Raw genomic sequence first — 18,248 nt, 5'->3', positions numbered from 1 at the left:
CAAATTAAGGATTTATGGTGCACCCACTTTAGGCAAGGAGCTACATTAAGGGATATGATTTTCAAACTTCCTGCTGGAGCTTTCACTCTCTGAATAGGTATTTAATACAGTAACTGGGTCCATACGTTAAATACAAATGACCACGTAGGTCTGACAGTCCTTCTTTAATCCTTTCATCAGGCTTGTCGCTGGCAGCTCCCCGACCCTCACTACCCCACGGAAGGAGGGTAGGTGCCGTGGGGCCCCAACCTGCGGCTTGGGGGCGCCTCCAGGCCCCCGCCGCAGGCAACGCCATCCACAGGGCCGCCGCGGTCGAGGGCTGAACGATTGGCCATCGCGGGATGGGGATGGGGTGGGGGCACAGGGCTGGGTGCTCGCCGTCTGTGACTCGCGATCTCAACAGGAATCTCACTCCATCAAGAAACCCCGCCAGACTGGGGCTGTGTGGATTCCGGACGGAAACCTCCTCGCCACTAGGTACTGAAAACAGGTAAGCAACTTGCCTCGGGTCATTCGGCGAGCCCTCGGTAGAGCGCGGACCAGAACCCAGGCATCCTGGGTCCCGGGCGGGATTCTCTCTCGGGCCTGCAGCTCCCAGGCTGGTCTAGGTCCGGGACGACCATCTCCACTCCACGCGTCCTCCGCAGAGTTGGGGGATCGCGGGCCGCGGCCAAGGCTCCCGGGCCTTCCCAGTCTCCGTCAGCCCCGGCCGCCCCTCCCCGCGCGTGCGCACGGCGTCCAGGCTCAGCCTCCGAGCCCGGAGCGCCCCGCCTCCCGGCAGCCTGGGAAACTTGGCGCTGCAGGAGTAAGAGCTGCCCGGAGGGCCAGTCCACGCCGGACTCCCGGCTCCAGGCCGGAAAGGTTCTGGCTGATCAAAGGTCGATGTTGTCCCCGCCTCCTGGCCGGGAAGGATAAATACGCGCGGCGGAGGCACAGCAGTACAGGCTGGGGGTCGTGTCTGCGGACCCCGTCCTTGGGCCCCGCCGGCGCTATGTGGCTTTCGCTGCTGCTGCTGCTGCTGCTGCTGGTTGTGCCGCTGTTGGCGGTCCTCTGCAAAGGGCACCTGCGGCCGTTCGCAGGCAGCTCCCCGAACCCCTTCTCCGAGGACGTCAGGCGGCCCTCCGCGCCGCTGGTGACCGACAAAGAGGCCAGGAAAAAGGTTCTCAAGCAAGGTCAGCGAGAAGGGCTCCAAGGCTGTACTTGGGTGGCCTCTCAGGTTTGCGTTCCGATTCCAACACGGCGATCCGCTGCCCACCTGGGCCTCAGTTTCCCCATATGTAAAGTGCAGGGAGGGCTTCCTTGAAAGTGGAGGCGCCCCGCTTTCGTGTCTCCTACGGGTGACAGACTTTGGCCAAGCAGGCCCCCAGGCCATAGTGGCCCCACGGGCGGGGGTCCTGTCCTCCGCTTTCTGAGGTCATGGCGATGAAGTTTTGGGGGTGATGGTGGGGTGGTTCTGAGCCTGGGGCCAAGAAAAAATTCTTGGTGCAAAAAGGTGATTTTATTAAAGCACAGGGACAGGACCCATGGGCAGGAAGAGCTGCACTGAGGTTGTGACAGTTAACTCATTATATACCCTCAGGTTGGGAGGGGGTCAGGGATAGAGTAAGTCGCTAAGGTATTTTGGAAGTAAGATTTCTAGGACCTTGAGGGGCGAGCTGTTGCTAGGGAAACACCAATTACCGTTTAACAGAACCTCAGTCATGAGAGGTTCTGTTACATCTATACATAGATGTATATTGGGAGGCCATACGCTTGGAGTATGATTGCCAACATATATTTTGGGGTAATTGAGATAAAGGAAGTAGACTTACAAGATGGGTCCTCAAGGTTGTGACAATGCTAAGCTCAGGTTCTCTTTTGCCCCTAGCAAAGTGCCATCATTGAAACAGCTAAGCCCCGACAGGGAGGTCACTCTACCAATTTCAAGGACTCGTCAATGGGCTGTAGGCAGTAAGGGAATTTAATTTTTCATTTGCCTTAGTTTCCCACATCACCATGGCAAGCACTTAAACCCTTTTCCTTTGTTCTTGGGTAGCCAGGAGTGTCCGAGGATTATCACACAGATCCCACCTGGAGTTGGGTGTGTGTGTGTTGGGGGGGGGGGGGTACTAAATTGTGTTTTGCCCCTCAGCCTGCCTCATGCTCCCTCACCAATGGCATAGCCAGGAACAGGTCCACGACCCACAGGATAGACAAGAAGAGACCTTTCCCCCACTTGGTTATAAGACCTTAACTTTTCCCCTTACTCTCCCCCATGGTTCAAGGGCATGGAGGAGCTGCACATCTCTTCCAACCCGTGTGGGAAATTGTATTTCGGCCATCAAGTGATTTGAGTGGCTATGCCTCGTCCCAACTCTTATGGTTGGTTCTAAAACTTTGGGAGAGGCTCAACAGGGTGCCTCAGGCTGAGAGCTGCTCTTTGGTCAACCAGAGTATCTCCACTATCATCTTTAGAACATACTTTGGGGTTCCTCATAAGGTTTAAAGAAAGGGTTGTGCTGCTTTAAGAAAAAAAAGTTAGATCTCCTCTTTGATCTCCAAAGTCCCTCCCACTTGTAAATTTTAGAATTCTGTGTGACACATCTTGTGACACAGGCGGAGACAATACTGTTTTAAGTGGAAAGACTGTTAGTCTGAACTTCTGAGATGAGGGTTTTAGCTTGGATTCTGTCATTAATTTACTGCATAGCTATTATTAGCAAATTATTCCACTTCTCTCGGGTTGGTCTAGAAGTGAGATGACTGGGGCACCTGGATGGCTCAGTTGGTTGAGCGTCTGACTTCAGCTCAGGTCATGATCTCACGGTCCGTGAGTTCGAGCCCCACGTCGGGCTCTGTGCTGTCAGTTCAGAGCCTGGAGCCTGCTTCAGATTCTGTGTCTCCCTCTCTCTCTGCCCCTCTCCCACCCACACTTTCTCTATCAAAAAATGAATAAACATTAAAAAAAATAAAAAAAAAATGAGATGACTGATGTAACTTTTTCCAGCCAGGTTGTGTGATCTATTAGTGAATCATGAACTGGATTTAGTAGGTTGTATTTCAAAATGTAGTAGAACAGAAAATATCAGAGTCATCATACATAGTTCTGTAATACTTCTATTTCAGTTATTGTGAAACTTCAACTCCCGTTATTTAGATTATATACTTATTTATATTTTGAATTGTGATATAAAATGTGTTTTTCACTAGACATTTTTCTTTTTTTTTTTCTTTTTTTAATGTTTATTTTTGAGAGAGAGAGAGACAGAGTGTGAGCAGGGGAGGGGCAGAGAGAGAGGGAGACACAGAATCCGAAGCAGGCTCCAGGCTCTGAGCTGTCAGCACAGAGCCCGACGCGGGGCTCGAACTCAGGGACTGCGAGATCATGACCTGAGCTGAAGTCGAACACTTAACCGACTGAGCTACCCAGGCGCCCTAGACGTTTTTCTAAAAATGTTTGAAAAGTTAAAAGTTTCCCAAGTTCTCTTGCAGCTTGGAAAAATTCCAAATCTCAGTTCAAGGATGATCTTTAAAGAACAGATCACGTGTTGAAGTGCCCACGTGGCTCCATGTGCTGTCCTTTTATCTTGCTTAGGTGCTGATCCCTCAATTCTGCCTCCAGACTTCTCTGATATGAAAGGGTGGTGCAATGATTTCTCAGCTCTGTCCTGCTCAAGCCTCTGCTTCAGGATCTTGAAGAACCATCATAGGACCAGGCTGTTCCACTGGTGCCTACAGACCCTGTATTTTTCAAAGATAACCGACTTACGAATGGACAATTCCAAGAGCCACAGTCTGCCCACAGCACTCTCCTGTGTCCCCCGTTTCCTTGTTTCTTTCTTCCCTAGCTCTCTATCTGCACTTAAGTTTCTCAGCCTGTATTATTATTGCCAGCTTTCTGTTTCTGTTTGTGATTTGTTTGTTTTCTTTAAAGTAGGTAAAATCCCCAGGTACATATTGGTTTTAGTTAAATCGGCTCCAGTAAGACCAAATCACTGTCTTTAATCTGCCTGGCTGGTCCTGAGTATTTCCCAGGTGCAGTGTTTGAGATATTTTAGTCGGTTGCTCCATGCCAAACTGCACTGGAGTTTTCTTGCATTGTATAAGCTAGCAGAGCCTTCCTGGTTTCCGTGTCTTTGCTCTTTTGCTGCCCCTGCCTGAGAAGTTCACCCTCCAACTCTTCCCTCTGCTGCAGCTTTCTCAGTCAGCCAAGTGCCAAAGAAGCTGGATGCAGTGGTGATCGGCAGTGGCTTTGGGGGCCTGGCTGCAGCTGCGATTCTAGCCAAAGCCGGCAAGCGAGTTCTGGTACTGGAACAACATACCAAGGCAGGAGGCTGTTGTCATACTTTTGGAAAGAATGGCCTGGAATTTGACACAGGTAAGGCTTGTGTGGGAAGGGGTTGGGAACATGGCTGTATCTTTAGGAGGCTTGGGGCAGCCACTGTGGGATGACACTGGACGTTTCTGTTGTTCTGGAGGCCCCAGCTTCTCTCTGGGCACCACTTTCTTTGACAGCCATCACCGCAGGGAGCTGAACTGGGTAGAGATCTGGTGGTTTCTGCTGCAGCACCTCCCCACAGAACGTTGTGGGTAGCACTCTCGGGGCACGGACTCAGCCATGCAGGACTACCTCTTTCATTTCACTTCTTTTATCTACCGTTCCAGGGATCAGCTCCCTTATCCCTATGACACCTTGTTCTTCTGTCTCCCAACAGGAATCCATTATGTCGGGCACATGCAAGAGGGCAAGAGTAGCCGTCTTATCCTGGACCAGATCACTGAGGGGCAGCTGGAATGGGTCGCCTTGTCTTCTCCGTTTGACGTCATGGTACTAGAAGGACCCAACGGCCGAAAAGAGTTCCCCATGTACAGTGGGAAGAAAGCTTACATTCAGGGCCTCAAGGAGAAGTTTCCCCAGGAGGAAGCTGCCATTGACAAATATATAAAGCTGGTTAAGGTAACATGGATGTGCTGAGGACCCCCCCACCCCCACCCCCCGTTTGTTCCCGACAAGGCTGACCTTCATTAGTGCAGTGACCGGTGGGCGAGGCAGAAAGGGAGGACTGGTCAAGTCTGCCCTGAACTTAGCCCTACCCTAGTTGGCCTCTGCCCAGCTGGGCCCTTTCTCTGGAGGCCGGACTTGACAGCAGCCACTCTCACTTTGGCCTCTGGCGGGAGGGGTTGGGGGGAGGACAGGAACCGTGGTCTCCTTTTGGACTAAGCTGGCTTCTGTGTGGTCAGATCACACCCGTTTTTACTTCATCTGAAACCAGATGGGATTTTTCGAAAGGAATTTGGGCAGGAAACCGAAATGCAGAAAAGGACTCATCTGAATGTGGAATGGGAAAAATTCACAGAGTACAGATTTTTAAAAATCCAAGTTCGGCCAGGGCTAAATGTTGCTGGGCCCCGGTGCTGGCCTGGTACGCAGGCCATTGGAATGGTGATTCCGTTACAGTGGCTCCTCGCTGCGTATTTTTTTCCTCAGGCGGTGTCCCACGGAGTCGTCCTGGCCATCTTGTTGAAGACCCTCCCGTTGCGCATAGCTCAGCTCCTCAGCAAGTGGGGGCTGCTCACCCATCTCTCTGCCTTTCTTCGTGCTTCCACCCAGAGCCTGGATGAGGTCCTGCGGCAGCTGCCGGCCTCCCCGGAGCTCCGGGCGGTGCTCAGCTACATCTTCCCCACTTACGGTGGGTACTGGCCTGGAGTCCTGGGCGGCTCCTGGAGGAGGAGGTGTTGCCCTCTTGGCTCTCAATCTTTCTTCCTGAACCTGCCTGACTGACTGAAGTGGAGCAGGATAAACCCAAGGCCCTCTGGAGCTCTTGGGTGAGAAGTCTGTCCACCTACCTGCTGGACTCCCTGGCACACATTCCCTGCACCATGCCCTGGATGCTTTTCCTTTTCAGCCCACCGTGTCCTCCCTCGTCTCAGCAGCATGTCACTTTGAGGGAGGACATTCCCACTGGCCCCCGGATCTGTAAGGTACCCTGTGTTTGGATGGCAATAGATAGGCCCTCTGGCTGCCCTTAGCCCTGGGATCATTTGGATCCTGGGGTGGGCAGACCGAGGCTTGTGTGCTTTTTGACAGGAATCTGTCTTCCTCTTTAAATGCTGCTGCCGCCTGCTCTTGCCTCATCGCCCCTTCCTTCCTTCTGTAGGTGTGACCCCCAGGCACAGTGCCTTCTCCATGCACGCTCTGGTGGTGAACCACTACATGGAAGGGGCCTTTTATCCCCGAGGGGGTACCAGTGAGATCGCTTTCCACACCATCCCTGTGATTCAGCGGGCCGGGGGCGCTGTCCTGACCAGCGCTACTGTGCAGAGTGTGTTGCTGGACTCCACTGGGAAAGCCTGTGGTGAGAGCCCCTCATCGTGCTTCATGGCTCCTGGGCTGGGGTGGGAGAGAAGTGGGGTGCAGAGAGAAACAAGCACAAGGTATAGAAAAACCGACCTCCTCACGGGGAGTTCAGGGCTAAAATTGCCCAGAGCAGGAGCTCAGGGAAAGCGATTAGAAAGGACGCAGGAAGGATAAAGGATTGCATGGTCCCCAAAGACCAGTATTTGATCATTTATTCCATAGGCAAAAATAGGGATCCAGTAATCCAAGATCCCCTTGAATGTAGGGGCTGTGTCTTTTTTTTTTTTTTTTAAGTTTATTTATTTTGAGAGAGAGAGAGAGAGAGAGAGAGAGACAGACAGAGCACACCAATAGGGGAGGGGCAGAGAGAGACGGAGAGGAAGAGAACACAAGCAGGCTGTGCACCACCAGCACAGAGCCTGACGTGGAGCTCGAACCCACAAACTGTGAGATCATGACCTGAGCCAAAGTCAAGAGCCAGATGCTTAACTGACTGAGCCATCCGGGCGCCCTGGGGGCTGTGTCTTTATGCCTCTAGATCTTAGCACATAATAGAGGCTCCATACATGTTTGTTTAGTGATTGGTGGGATGAATAAATAACCTGGGCACTTGAAAGGGCATTGTGGAGGCCAGCGAGATGCTCTGCCCTCAACCTGTAAATGGCAGAGTGGAGCCTAGAATCTCGTTATCCTGGCTCGGGTCTTTACTGCCACCTGCCCAGAGCATCAGAATTCCACCGTGGATGAATTCTGTGAGGAGAGGGTGTGTGCAGGGAAGGACTCTGGTAAACAGAACAGGCCATCCATGATTAGGGGGTGCTTAAAGAAACATCAGGGAAGGAGACAGAGAGAGACCTGAAAGAAGAGGGCTGGTGTGACAGTGAATTCACCAGAGAAGTCTTTCAAGGAGGAGGTGTGTGGATGGCCCACTGCACAAAAAAATCAAGGGAGAAAAGGTCATCAGCGATCTCTGAGAATACATTTGTAGAAGAGACTAGGAAGTTGCTGGGTGAGACCGGAGAGGTGGTTGGTTGTGTGAGATTTTTCTCTGATGTCCACAAGCAAGTTCCTCTTCCAGCCAGAAGAGGTCCTTGAAGCAAGGTGGGTTTATCAGTTCAATTAAATTCAGTTCAGAATATTACTCGTATTTTTCAGGTGCTAGGTGATAAAAGATGGAGATAAAAAGATGAGATGGCTATAAAGAAAATCTGTAATTCAAGAAGTTTCTAATCCTAGGGAAGATCATTGAGATGTAAAGTGTCATACAGAGGTACAGACTAAGGATGGAGGAAGGAGGGCAGAGGTGCTTGAGGCAGGTCATAAAGGGTGAGAAGAAGCTAGCCCGAGCTTTTGGGATGTTCCAGGCAGGGGGAACAGAATGTGCGAAGGCACGGATGCATGAAAGAGCTGACTATTTTTAGGCATCTGGAAGTAGGTTGAACCCAAAGATGCTACTGTTTTTATAGGTCAAAGTGGTTGAATATTAGCTGTTTGATATGGTGCCACCTAATAGTTTAGTGTGTGTGGCCAGAGACAAGGCTGGAGACACAGAAGGGACCAGATCTTGGAAGGCTGGTACAAGACTTTGGAGTTTATCTTACAGAGGTTGCGGTGTCATTGGAGGGTCTCAGAGTATTTTGGAAATAGAAGTGTGGCAGCAGTGAAGAAGGGCCTGGGATTCCAGTGGAAGGGCTTCAGCCCATGAGCTTTGTCACGGTTAGTGTGGAGGTTTGGCTACAGAAAAGGGTGCCCACATGGCGTGGGGAGAGAGCCAGGGAAGGTAAGTGCACAAGTGACTGTGGGGTTAGGCGGAGAATGCTTGCGGATGTTTCACTTGCTTTGCAGTTTTGCCTGGAGCCTGCCTGCCTGACCATAGCTGGGCTGGATGCCCAGGTCTAAGAAGATAAAGTGTAGGCTGGGAGAGATCTGTGTAAAGTCTGGAGTGCAAAGAACCTCAGCCAAGCTCTTGTGCCTGCAGGTGTCACTGTGAAGAAGGGTCAGGAGCTGGTGAACATCTATTGCCCCATCGTGATCTCCGACGCAGGACTCTTCAATACCTACAAGTACCTACTGCCAGAGAATGCCCGCTGTCTGCCAGGTAAAAGACTGGGCTACTTTGCTCTGCGAAGCTCCTAGCAGTGCCCCCTCTGGGGCTAGCCTGCCCAGCCAGGCTGGTGTTCTTGCTCCTCTTGACTGCCCTGTGACTGTCCTTAAGCAGAACAGGTGAGCACGAGCACCCATCTCTAGCATCTGTTCCCAGCAAGACCTCTGTGTTTAGGGGTTGGGAAGCAGCTTTCTTTGTATTGAATCACCCCCACAGACCCCCTTGGTCCTTATCTCTCATTCCGTCCTTGGCATATTTACCCCTTATCCCCTATAACCTCACCCGCTTTGCCCTCTTCTCTTTCAAGTCTGTTGCCTGTTTTCAGCTTCCCCAGATCTTAGAGCTAATAGTTCATGATGGTGGGGAGCATCCTAAAGGGACGCTGCTTGGGTTTGTGGTATGAATCCTACTTTTTTCCCTGAATTCTTCACTTACTTTGAGTGGGAAAGCCTGGTCTGACATCAGTAAAGGAAGCTAAGGCCAGCATGGAGAAGAAAGTCTTCCTATAATTGTTGTGTGCTTTATTTGGGACCCAAGGTTCTATTTTTTTTTTTTTTTTTTTTTTTTTTTTTTTTACCTCTTTCAAGAACCAGCTACTTGCTGGGGCTGAAGCTGCGGGAGTGCCCTTCTGGCTTTCTTCTGTCCCTTGAGCTCTGGGCTTGTGCTTGAAATCTGGGGCCCGGACAGAAATAACCCTCAATGCAGTCTTCTCTTCTAATAGGCTGTGTCCAAACATAATAAAAGCCTGGTTTTGGGGGGTGAGGGGCAGTAGGCATATCTGTGGGTGAGCCCTTCCTCGGTAAGTCTGTGTGAGAGGCTTTACCTTTGTCGTGGCACGTGATCCTCACTGCCACCTGGGAGACAGATGTCATCATCCTCATGTTTATGGGGCCGGAGGAGAAGTGAGACCCATACGGGTGAAGTGGCTTCCCAAGGCCACCCGGGTGAAAGCAGCAAAGCTGAGATGAGAACACTGGTGGTTCTGACTTGAAAGCCTGGGTCCTTGGCCCCGCCCGGACTGAGAAATGTGGAGCTTCACTCAGCTGGGCCTCAACTGGCGTCTGTTGCCAGAGAAGGCCTGTCCTCCCTCACACTGTGTGGGGTGTGGCAGACTGGCCGGTGGCAGGGCAGCTGGCAGACTTTGCGTTTGGTACTTCCTGCCTCCCTGCCTCCCAGGACCCCTGAACCCTGGCTCTGATGGGTCCCAGTGCCCCTCCTCCTGCCTGCCTCCTCCCCAGGGCGCCCTGTCAGGAGTTACAAGTTTAGCTTGCTCTCCCTTCTCTAGTTACAGTGTTTACTGCTTTTGTGTATCTAATCTAATGGCACAAGCCCCACCTGGCTGAAAAACCATTTGCCCCCTTAGGAGGAGCAGTTGGATGTTGCCTCAGATGAATCCCCGTTTGAGAGCGTTTCAGGCAGTGGCAGCCAAGATGCTTAACTCAGGAGACCCCCAGGTGCTGGGACTCCTTTGTTTCCACCTGCTTTGGGGGTGGGGGTTCTCATAGGTCTATCTACCTCTCAGAGTTTAGAACCAGATGTCTGGTGGCCTTTGGGGCAGGCAGTGCTGGCTGGAGTCGTGTGGAGGTGGGGTGGTCAGGCAGAGGGAGCCTCTGTGAATAGGAGCACTTTTCTTAAGTCCACTGCTGGGCCTTCAGGAGGTTCCTGGGGATGGTTTGGAGAGGAAGTTGTTTGAGTGGGGAAGACTCATCGGACAGTATCAATAAGGGAAGCTGAGGCTGGCATGGAGAAAAAAGCCTGGATATAATTGTGTGCTTTATTTGGGACCCAAGGTTCTATTTTTCTGCCAGGTATGTGGTTCCTGGATCCCATCCTTCTAGTTGGAGAAGAAGGGAAAGGAAGGGCTAGGTGGGGTAGTTACTGTTCTTAAGGGCCTCTGGAGACCTAGATGGTTTCACTCCTGGGCCCCCTGTTTTCTCCATGATCACCCCCATCCCACCTGGAGAGGGGGAGCCGGCAGTGAGATTAGCCCCAGATGCTGGAACCCGGGTGAGAAGGTGCTCCTACGGCCCCAGGGCAGCCCGCCATCCCTCCCTGTGGCGGTGGAAACCCACATTCCCCTTCTGTCCTGATTGCGCCCCCATGGCCCAGTGGTCTGTCAGTCTCTTACTTGTGGTCCTACTGGAATTGCTATCCCGCCTCCTTTCACTCTCAAAAGCCTGTTTTGGATGATAAATCCTATGGTCACCCTACACATAGCACTCAGCTCTTTGTCGCCTCTATTAGGAAAGCCAGCTTCTTTCAGGAAAGCCTCTTTTCCAGGAGACAGGCATCATATCTGATTCCTTGTAGTGTCCCCAAAGCCTAGCAGAGGATTCAGCACATTTTAGGTCCTCAACAAGTACTTGTTTAACAAATTAGGCACAGTAGCCAGTGGCCCAGTTACCCCTCAGGCAGGTGGTGGTCCTAGGAATGGGAACAAACGTAAGACTTTGTGGGAGCCATTTCCAGAAGGCTGGTCTGGAGTCATTTGTTGAGAGGTGGGGGAGCCCAGCTGCTTAGCTCCAGGGGACATCAGATGGCTCTCACAGAGGCTCTTGCCTGCTTCCACAGTGCTCTTCCCTCCTTCCCTACCTGAACCTAAAATGCCAGCTGGCAGGAACGGTGTTGGCATTTGTTCATCTGTGTTGCTTACCATTTTGAAGTCTTGTCCAGCCTGTTCAGCACATTAGGAATTATGTATATTTGCTCATTGGATGGCTTGTATTCTTTTTTAATGCTTTTTTTATTTTGAAATCTTCATTTTGTTGTTGTTTTAATGGTGAATCTGGTTGTTCCTTTATAGTTACTATTTGAACACCTATTTCAGGAGGGGTGGTATTTTTAAAAATTGTTTTTAACATTTATTTTATTTTTCAGAGACAGAGGGAGACAGAGTGTGAGCAGGGGAGGGGCAGAGAGAAGGAGACACAGAATGCAAAGCAGGCTCCAGGCTTGAGCTGTCAGCACAGAGCCTGATGTGGGGCTTGAATCCACGAACTGTGAGATCATGACCTGAGCCGAAGTCAGACACTCAACTGAGCTAGCCAGGCACCCCTACATTTTCTTTTTTTTAATGCTTATTTTAAGGGAGGGAGAGAGAGAGAGAGAGAGAGAGCGAGCGAGCGCACGTGCAGGAGAGGGGCAGAAAGAGAGGGAGACACAGAATCCAAAGCAGGCTCCAGGCTCTGAGCTGTCAGCACAGTGCCCAACACGGGGCTCAAACTCACAAACCGCGAGATCATGACCTGAGCCGAAGTCAGATGCTTAACCAGCTGAGTCACCCGGGTGCCCCTAGATGGCTTGTATTCAATGTAATATGGAAATCAAGGCTTATAACAAACTACTGTTCGTATGTATGGTCTGTATAGTGTGGAGCCCAGTAATCTGCTCATAACTTAAAGCCGATAGGGAAGATTGCAGGCACTGAGCCAGCTTAGAGAAGCTGGGCCTCCTGGGCCTTCAAGGGGGCTTAGAGCAGAAGTGGGGGGTGGGCAGAGGAGTGGGAGCCCGGGGGTGTGTTCTTACCAGGCAGAAGACAGAGAAGAGCAGGCCCTGTCAACACTGTTATTTTAGTGTTAAAACAAGAGTTGTGAAGATGGCCAGGTGCTAGGCTGCAGATAAAGCAAGCAAGTTCTTCCGGGGCAGGGAGAGGCTCCCCCCGCCGGCTGTGTTCACACGGCCCTCACCTCCACTTCGGCAGGTGTGAGGCAGCAGCTGGAGATGGTGCGGCCTGGCTTGAGCGCCTTCTGTGTTTTCATCGGCCTACGAGGCACCAAGGAGGACTTGGGGCTGCAGTCCACCAACTACTTTGTGTATTTTGACACAGACTTCGACAAGGCGTAAGGCGTGTGTGTGCATGTGGGGGGGGGGGGAGGGTGTCAGCTGGGGCCCACAGCCCACAGGGCTCTTGCCTCCTCCTCTGACGCTGGAGAATCCGCAGCAGTTACGGAGTGGGCCTCAGCTTCATCCCTGTGGGGGGTCCCGGGGGCTGGCCTGTCCTTGGGGCAGTGGCAGTGAGGAGCCAAGGCCTGGCATCGGCAGCCACAGCCCTCACCCTCAGGATGGAGCACTACGTCTCGATGCCCAGGGAAAAGGCTGCAGAGCACTTGCCCATCCTCTTCATTGCCTCCTCCTCAGCCAAGGATCCCAGTTGGGAGGACCGGTTCCCAGGTGGGCCTTTCGGTCGGGGGCGGCACGGGGGCCGGAGCAGGGAAGGGGCCTGGCATTAGTAACCCCAGCTGTGTCCCCAGACCGGTCCACGATGATCGTACTGGTGCCCACCTGCTATGAGTGGTTTGAAGAGTGGCAGGAGAAGGCAGAGGGAAAGCGGAACAGCGACTATGAGACACTCAAAAACTCCTTTGTTGAAGCCTCTCTGTCGGTTGTCATGAGACTGTTCCCACAGCTGGAGGGGAAGGTAGGCGGGCAGACCATGTGGTAGTGACAACAAACCTCTCGGTGCCATTTCTGCTTTCTTTTGGGGAGGGAAATAAAGCCCTGAAATAACTAAGCTCCAGGGAAGGGCAGGGAACCCATGCAGGCATACAGTTCAGTTGAGGAGAACAGAAAAGGGAGGAAACGAGGATCTCACAAGGCCCCACTCCCACTCTGCTGCCTTTTGTCTCCTCAGGTGGAGAGTGTGGTTGGAGGGTCCCCGCTGACCTACCAGTTCTATCTGGCTGCTCCCTGGGGTGCCTGCTATGGGGCCAGCCATGACCTGGACCGCCTACATCCTCATGTGATGACCTCCATGAGGGCCCAAAGCCCCATTCCCAACCTCTACTTGACAGGTACACTGCCCCATTTCTCTAGGGCCTACAACCCCAGGCCTCCCGGTCACCCAAAGTACTCTGTTCTGTCTGCAGATCCTACTGTCCCCTGCAGCCTTCCACATGGGGATGGGCTACCCCAGCAGGCTATGGACCCTGGTCCTGATGGAAAGCCATCCGTGGGTGGCCTAGCTTGGAGGGATGAACATGAGAGCCTTTGCTCCCTGTCCCCCCGTTTGGGGAAGATGCTCATGGGCCTGTGCTCTTGTCTCCTAGGCCAGGATGTCTTCACCTGTGGGTTGGTGGGGGCCTTGCAAGGGGCCCTACTATGCAGCAGCACCATCCTGAAGCGGAACTTGTACCTAGACCTTAAGAATCTCAACTCAAGGATCCAGGCTCAGAAGAATTAGTCCAGAGTGGAGTCGGAGGAATTTGGCTGGTGCTATGGCACAGCCCTGGACTTAGCCATAATGTCTTCCTGTACTCGTTCTTTCCTCACATAAGGCACTCTAATCTGTTTTTGATTTCTGAAGAGGTCTGACACACAGGTCACAATTCTTCAATCACAGTTCTCAAGTTGCACCTCTTCCAGCTGGGCAGGTGATTGCTCAGAGCTAACACTGCTATCCCTGGTAAAAGGCCCGGGGTGGCCCATGACTTGGGCAGCCTGTTTGGTCAAGCAGTGCTTTGCACACTGCGCTCCCATCGCCTCCCAACCCAGAAGAGTCCAACTGAATATTCTTTTGGTCAGGTGGACAGAACCCTCCGTAGTCTTGGTCAGCTGAAGCAGATTGGGCCAGATGTCCTGAGACTTCTCTTCATTCTCCTTGCTGCACCAAAGGAGTTCCATACTGCTGTTGGAAAAGGGTGCCTAGAGAGGTTTTTGTCAAAACCTGGGCATGGTTTTGGTTGTAGTTCCGTGGGTTCAGAGGCCCCGAGAGAGCCCGTTTTTGTTGGTTCCAGTGGCTCTTTCAGAGGGTGGGGAAACACCTAGGGTAGTCTCAATGTGGTTGTGGGAGTTGGGGGTAAAGACGTTAGCGAAGTATATATTGAAATATCCAATTCACATGCAGCCAGGCCCTAGGTTTGTCTTCCTTATTTTCACGGTAACATTGGGTCTCCACTGGGTCAGCACCAAGATACCCTCATGGAGCTCAGTACCTGAGCCTCAAAAGTTTATCTTCCAAAAATCCACAGCAAAGGGTGATGTTAGCAGTTACAACACTGGACTGGGAAGATGAGTTCATGGGGATTGAAGCAGACTGAAAGAACGTTCCAGGCCAAGGTTATAGCAGATGACAACCACAGAGGTAACTGATTCTAAGACAAATAACCCAGCCACCTCCTAGACCTAGAACATGGGCTGCCTGGCAGGGAGGAGTGGGGCTGGAAATCAGTCAGGATCAGAATGTGGAAAGCTACGTAACGAGTGTACAAAGGTCAGGGATGGTGTTCCCATTTATTGGTACATACGGGGGGGGACTGGATGGAAAGGTGAACAAAGGCTGAAGTTTTTTTTTTTTTTTTTAAATGACCTTTCACTTGTATTAGGCCTTATTTCTATCAATTTGATTGCCATTTTAATAAATTTAATGTTTTTATAGCTTTAATATTTGAAATTTATTTTGGTTTCTGTGCAGTGATACAAAACTACATTGAAACGGCATTCAGAGAAGCTCAGGAAAACATTACGTACTGAAAAATACTTATCATTAGACCAAATAAGCTTAAAAAAAATAAAATTAAGTAATCATATAGTTAAGTTAAAAAAGCTGAAAATATAAAACATTGCAAAAACAGTGGCACTCTACTAATCCGGTAAACAAAAAAGGGAGACAACTTCAACAATCATTTATTTAACATGAGAAACTTCTGAATTAAAGGAATATCTAAGTGTGAGGAGGCTGCTTTTGTTGGCAGCTTGTAGCTACACAGCTCAGACCCAACACTATTACGGAGGAGTTTCTCAACTGGGACATTTAGGAAATTCACAGGTGTCTTGAGGAACTAGGTGAGTTGAGATTCTGTCTTGCTCTGGATGAATAGTTAAATGGAACCTGGAAATCTCTTCCCAGGATTCTTCCTTAAGCAAGGCAATGTCAAAGGCAACCTTCTCAGCAACACTTTTCAGAAAACAGCTGGAAGAACACCAGGATCTGGTGTCTGGTGTACAAGATACTCTCTTCCCCGTTCAAGTGATTCAGAACACGTGCGAAGCGTGCTAGCTTTCATCACACATACATAACAGCATTATGTATCAAGTTACCTTGTAAAAACAAGAAGCAGGCTTCCTTTTTTGATTTAGATGACATGAAGTAGAGAAAAAAATGAGAATTACCATCAGGGGAATTCTAGAGGTTTATAATTCTATCACCAAACGTTTCACTAAAAGCCATTATGGGAAAAGAAACGTCAGCATACATATAGCTCATTGTCAGGTCTTTCCGAGCTGTTGTAGCCTTTCTAGATAGACTGGCCTTTGTTCCCCCAGAGTCCAGAAGAGCATCTTTAAATAATTCTACTCAGTAATCTGTAGCAAGAAACGAAACCCCTCTACTGACATCCATGACTGAAACACAGATTCCTCCTACTAGAAATCAATTTTCAACCAAAGGCTGGGGCAGGAAAGACATAGCTGTCTAGATAGCGGTGCTTCTCGTGGCTCCAGGGACTTCCCTGCCCACCCCTACCCGTCCCCCCCCCCGCCCCCACCTTGAGAGATGCCTCAAACCAGCTCACCCTCATCCACACCACCTCTAGAAAAACATGCTATCAATAGTTTATCTTCAAAAGGACAACTACTGAGAAAAGTTTTCCGCTGGTGTCAGAGAGTTCCTTCAGTGTAATTTCTACAGTGAAGCTTAAATTCTATTGTACTCTTTTAGCACAAGAAACGATACTTCTCAGATGCTCAAAAAATGGAACTATGCGGACTCCACAGAATCCTTCTGCATCCACTTGGTGCCAACCCTCTTGGTTCCTGAAACCAATCTTTCTTTCTGCTCACCCTCCTTACAAGCAAAGTCTATCAGTAAGGGACAGCAACCAGAAGCCAGGAAGAGCTGTATGAGACGTCAGGTAAGTCACATTCAGACGTCCTGAACAAGGAAAATGTCTCTGCAAGAAGACAGTGAACTCCTGAAGTACCTAGGGGATGTCACTACACTAGGCAGCTATGCAGGTGGTGCCAAGGGCACTCCTGCAAGTAGCTTCGTTTTGGGGAGGAGAGACCAGGTACAGACATCAGAGAAGTCTGCTCTTTTTTGCTGGAGTTACAAAATTTGCGATTGGCATTATTAAGAGTTATTAGAATAGAATGGAAAGAGCCAACAATCACGTGGTGGAGGAGTTAAGAAGGTGCATGGAAAAACCTGAGCTGGGGCCTGAAGAAACATCTGGGGAGGCAAGTGAAAGAAGAGAAAGGAGTGTGCCCTGACTGAAGATCAACCACGGAAGCCAGGGAATGGAGGGCACAGCAACAACAAAAAGGCATAGAGGCCTAGATGGGCCTGACGAGAGGAGCCTTTGGCCTGGGCAGGATGCAGAGAAAACCTGGCAAGAAAGTGCCCATCTGCAGCGTCCTGAACACTACAGTCTATAAAGCTAGATTCTCTAAGCCATGAGAGGTAGACAGAAGCTTTAGATCAGGGCAAGGATTTTGGAAAGATCAATCTGTACATGACAGAAGATGGACAGGAGGACCAGTTAGGATGCCTCTTGGGCGGGTTGGGAATTCAGGAGAGAAGCGAAAATGGTGGGGGTGCAACAGGAAAGCAAGGAAAATGGAAAGAAAGATTATACTGGAGACTTTTTGTTGTTGTTGTTGTTGTTAATGGATAGGTCTGTTGTAACAGATAAAAATGGTAAAAGACCACATAGTTTGGAGCTGAGACAAATAAAATGGGCAGGTGAGATGGGCAGCTTAATGGGTATTAGAGAGAACTTCAGTTTTTAGTGCCAACAGAGCAAACTAACAGCGCACAACAGGATTTGGTTCTTTGGGAACCAGGCCAAGGATAAATACTTGGGAGTCACTCACTCAGAGGATGAGGGATGGGTGAATTTCTGGGAAAATGAAGGAAGAGAGAAACCAGCCTTTGAGGGCTCTCTTCCCCCACCAGCACAGGGTAAAGCAAAGTTCTTAGAAGCCAGGACAGTCAGTCAGAGAAACCAGAAGGGGGGAATTTCAATTTGGATGGTCAATAATGTTCAGTTCTATCCAGAACAAGACTAAGCTTTGAGAATAAGCCATTACCTTTGGCAATCTGAACCTCAGGAAAAACACTACTAGTAGGAAGACAGGGACCGAGATGAGTGTACAAAGGTTACGAAGGGAAGGAGTAACAAACAGGATGGATGGGAACGGGAAATCTGGGCATGCATAAAGGTAGAAGGAAAGGTGCTAGTGTAGACGGAGAAACAGAAAACATCAGAGGGGAGAAGGAAAGGTAGGCAAAGGGGAACTGTGGTTTTATAGAATGCTAGGAGAGCCGGACAGAAAATTCCTCAGAGGAAAGTGTTATAAGACTGATGCACAGGAAGAGGGCATGACGCTGAGATCATTCATTTATTCCTTGTCTCCATAAATCTCAACTCAAAGCCATGCTGTTTTAAGTGAGGTGCAAGGTCATGTGCCAACAGGATGGTCCTTTCTGCAGGATGACTTCAGCAGCACAGAATTCATCCCACCCCTCACTTCCCACATTCTTTGTATTTCCCTGAGATCAGCTATTCTAATTCCATTTTTTCTCTGCAGAACAACTCTCTCTAGGCTCTCTATAATAGGTAGCACAGCTAGAACGGACTTAAGTAAAACTTCAAACCACAGCATGATCCAAAACACTACCCTCAGTTACCCCAGGGGAACTCTCTGAATTTCTTAAGTTTTAACAACCTCTGACATGGAATGGAAGGAGAGTTTTTACTAATTACCCTTGACATCCTATATCAGATACAGAACCATTAACTAGATTAAGGTAAAAGAGACAGTACAGTTAGTTTCTGACTACAAGTCTAATTTGTCTATTTTAGGCAACAA

At 50.2% G+C, this 18,248-nt stretch overlaps 1 protein-coding gene across 1 annotated transcript; it reads left to right on the top strand.

Moving 5' to 3' along the window:
• The first annotated feature begins 767 nt into the window (after window positions 1–767).
• Window positions 768–14,820, top strand: RETSAT (retinol saturase). The gene is made up of 11 exons (XM_003984224.6): window positions 768–1,172; window positions 4,175–4,357; window positions 4,695–4,936; window positions 5,468–5,669; window positions 6,138–6,335; window positions 8,316–8,435; window positions 12,142–12,280; window positions 12,502–12,611; window positions 12,692–12,858; window positions 13,072–13,231; window positions 13,487–14,820. The coding sequence occupies exons 1-11, from the start codon at window positions 992–994 to the stop codon at window positions 13,618–13,620; spliced, it is 1,836 nt and encodes a 611-aa protein (XP_003984273.2). The 5' UTR covers window positions 768–991; the 3' UTR covers window positions 13,621–14,820.
• Window positions 14,821–18,248: the final 3,428 nt, after the last annotated feature.

The sequence above is a fragment of the Felis catus genome, chromosome A3, assembly GCF_018350175.1.
Source record: "Felis catus isolate Fca126 chromosome A3, F.catus_Fca126_mat1.0, whole genome shotgun sequence".
NCBI classification, from domain to species: Eukaryota; Metazoa; Chordata; class Mammalia; order Carnivora; family Felidae; genus Felis; species Felis catus.
This window is presented reverse-complemented; position numbering and strand designations above follow the sequence as displayed.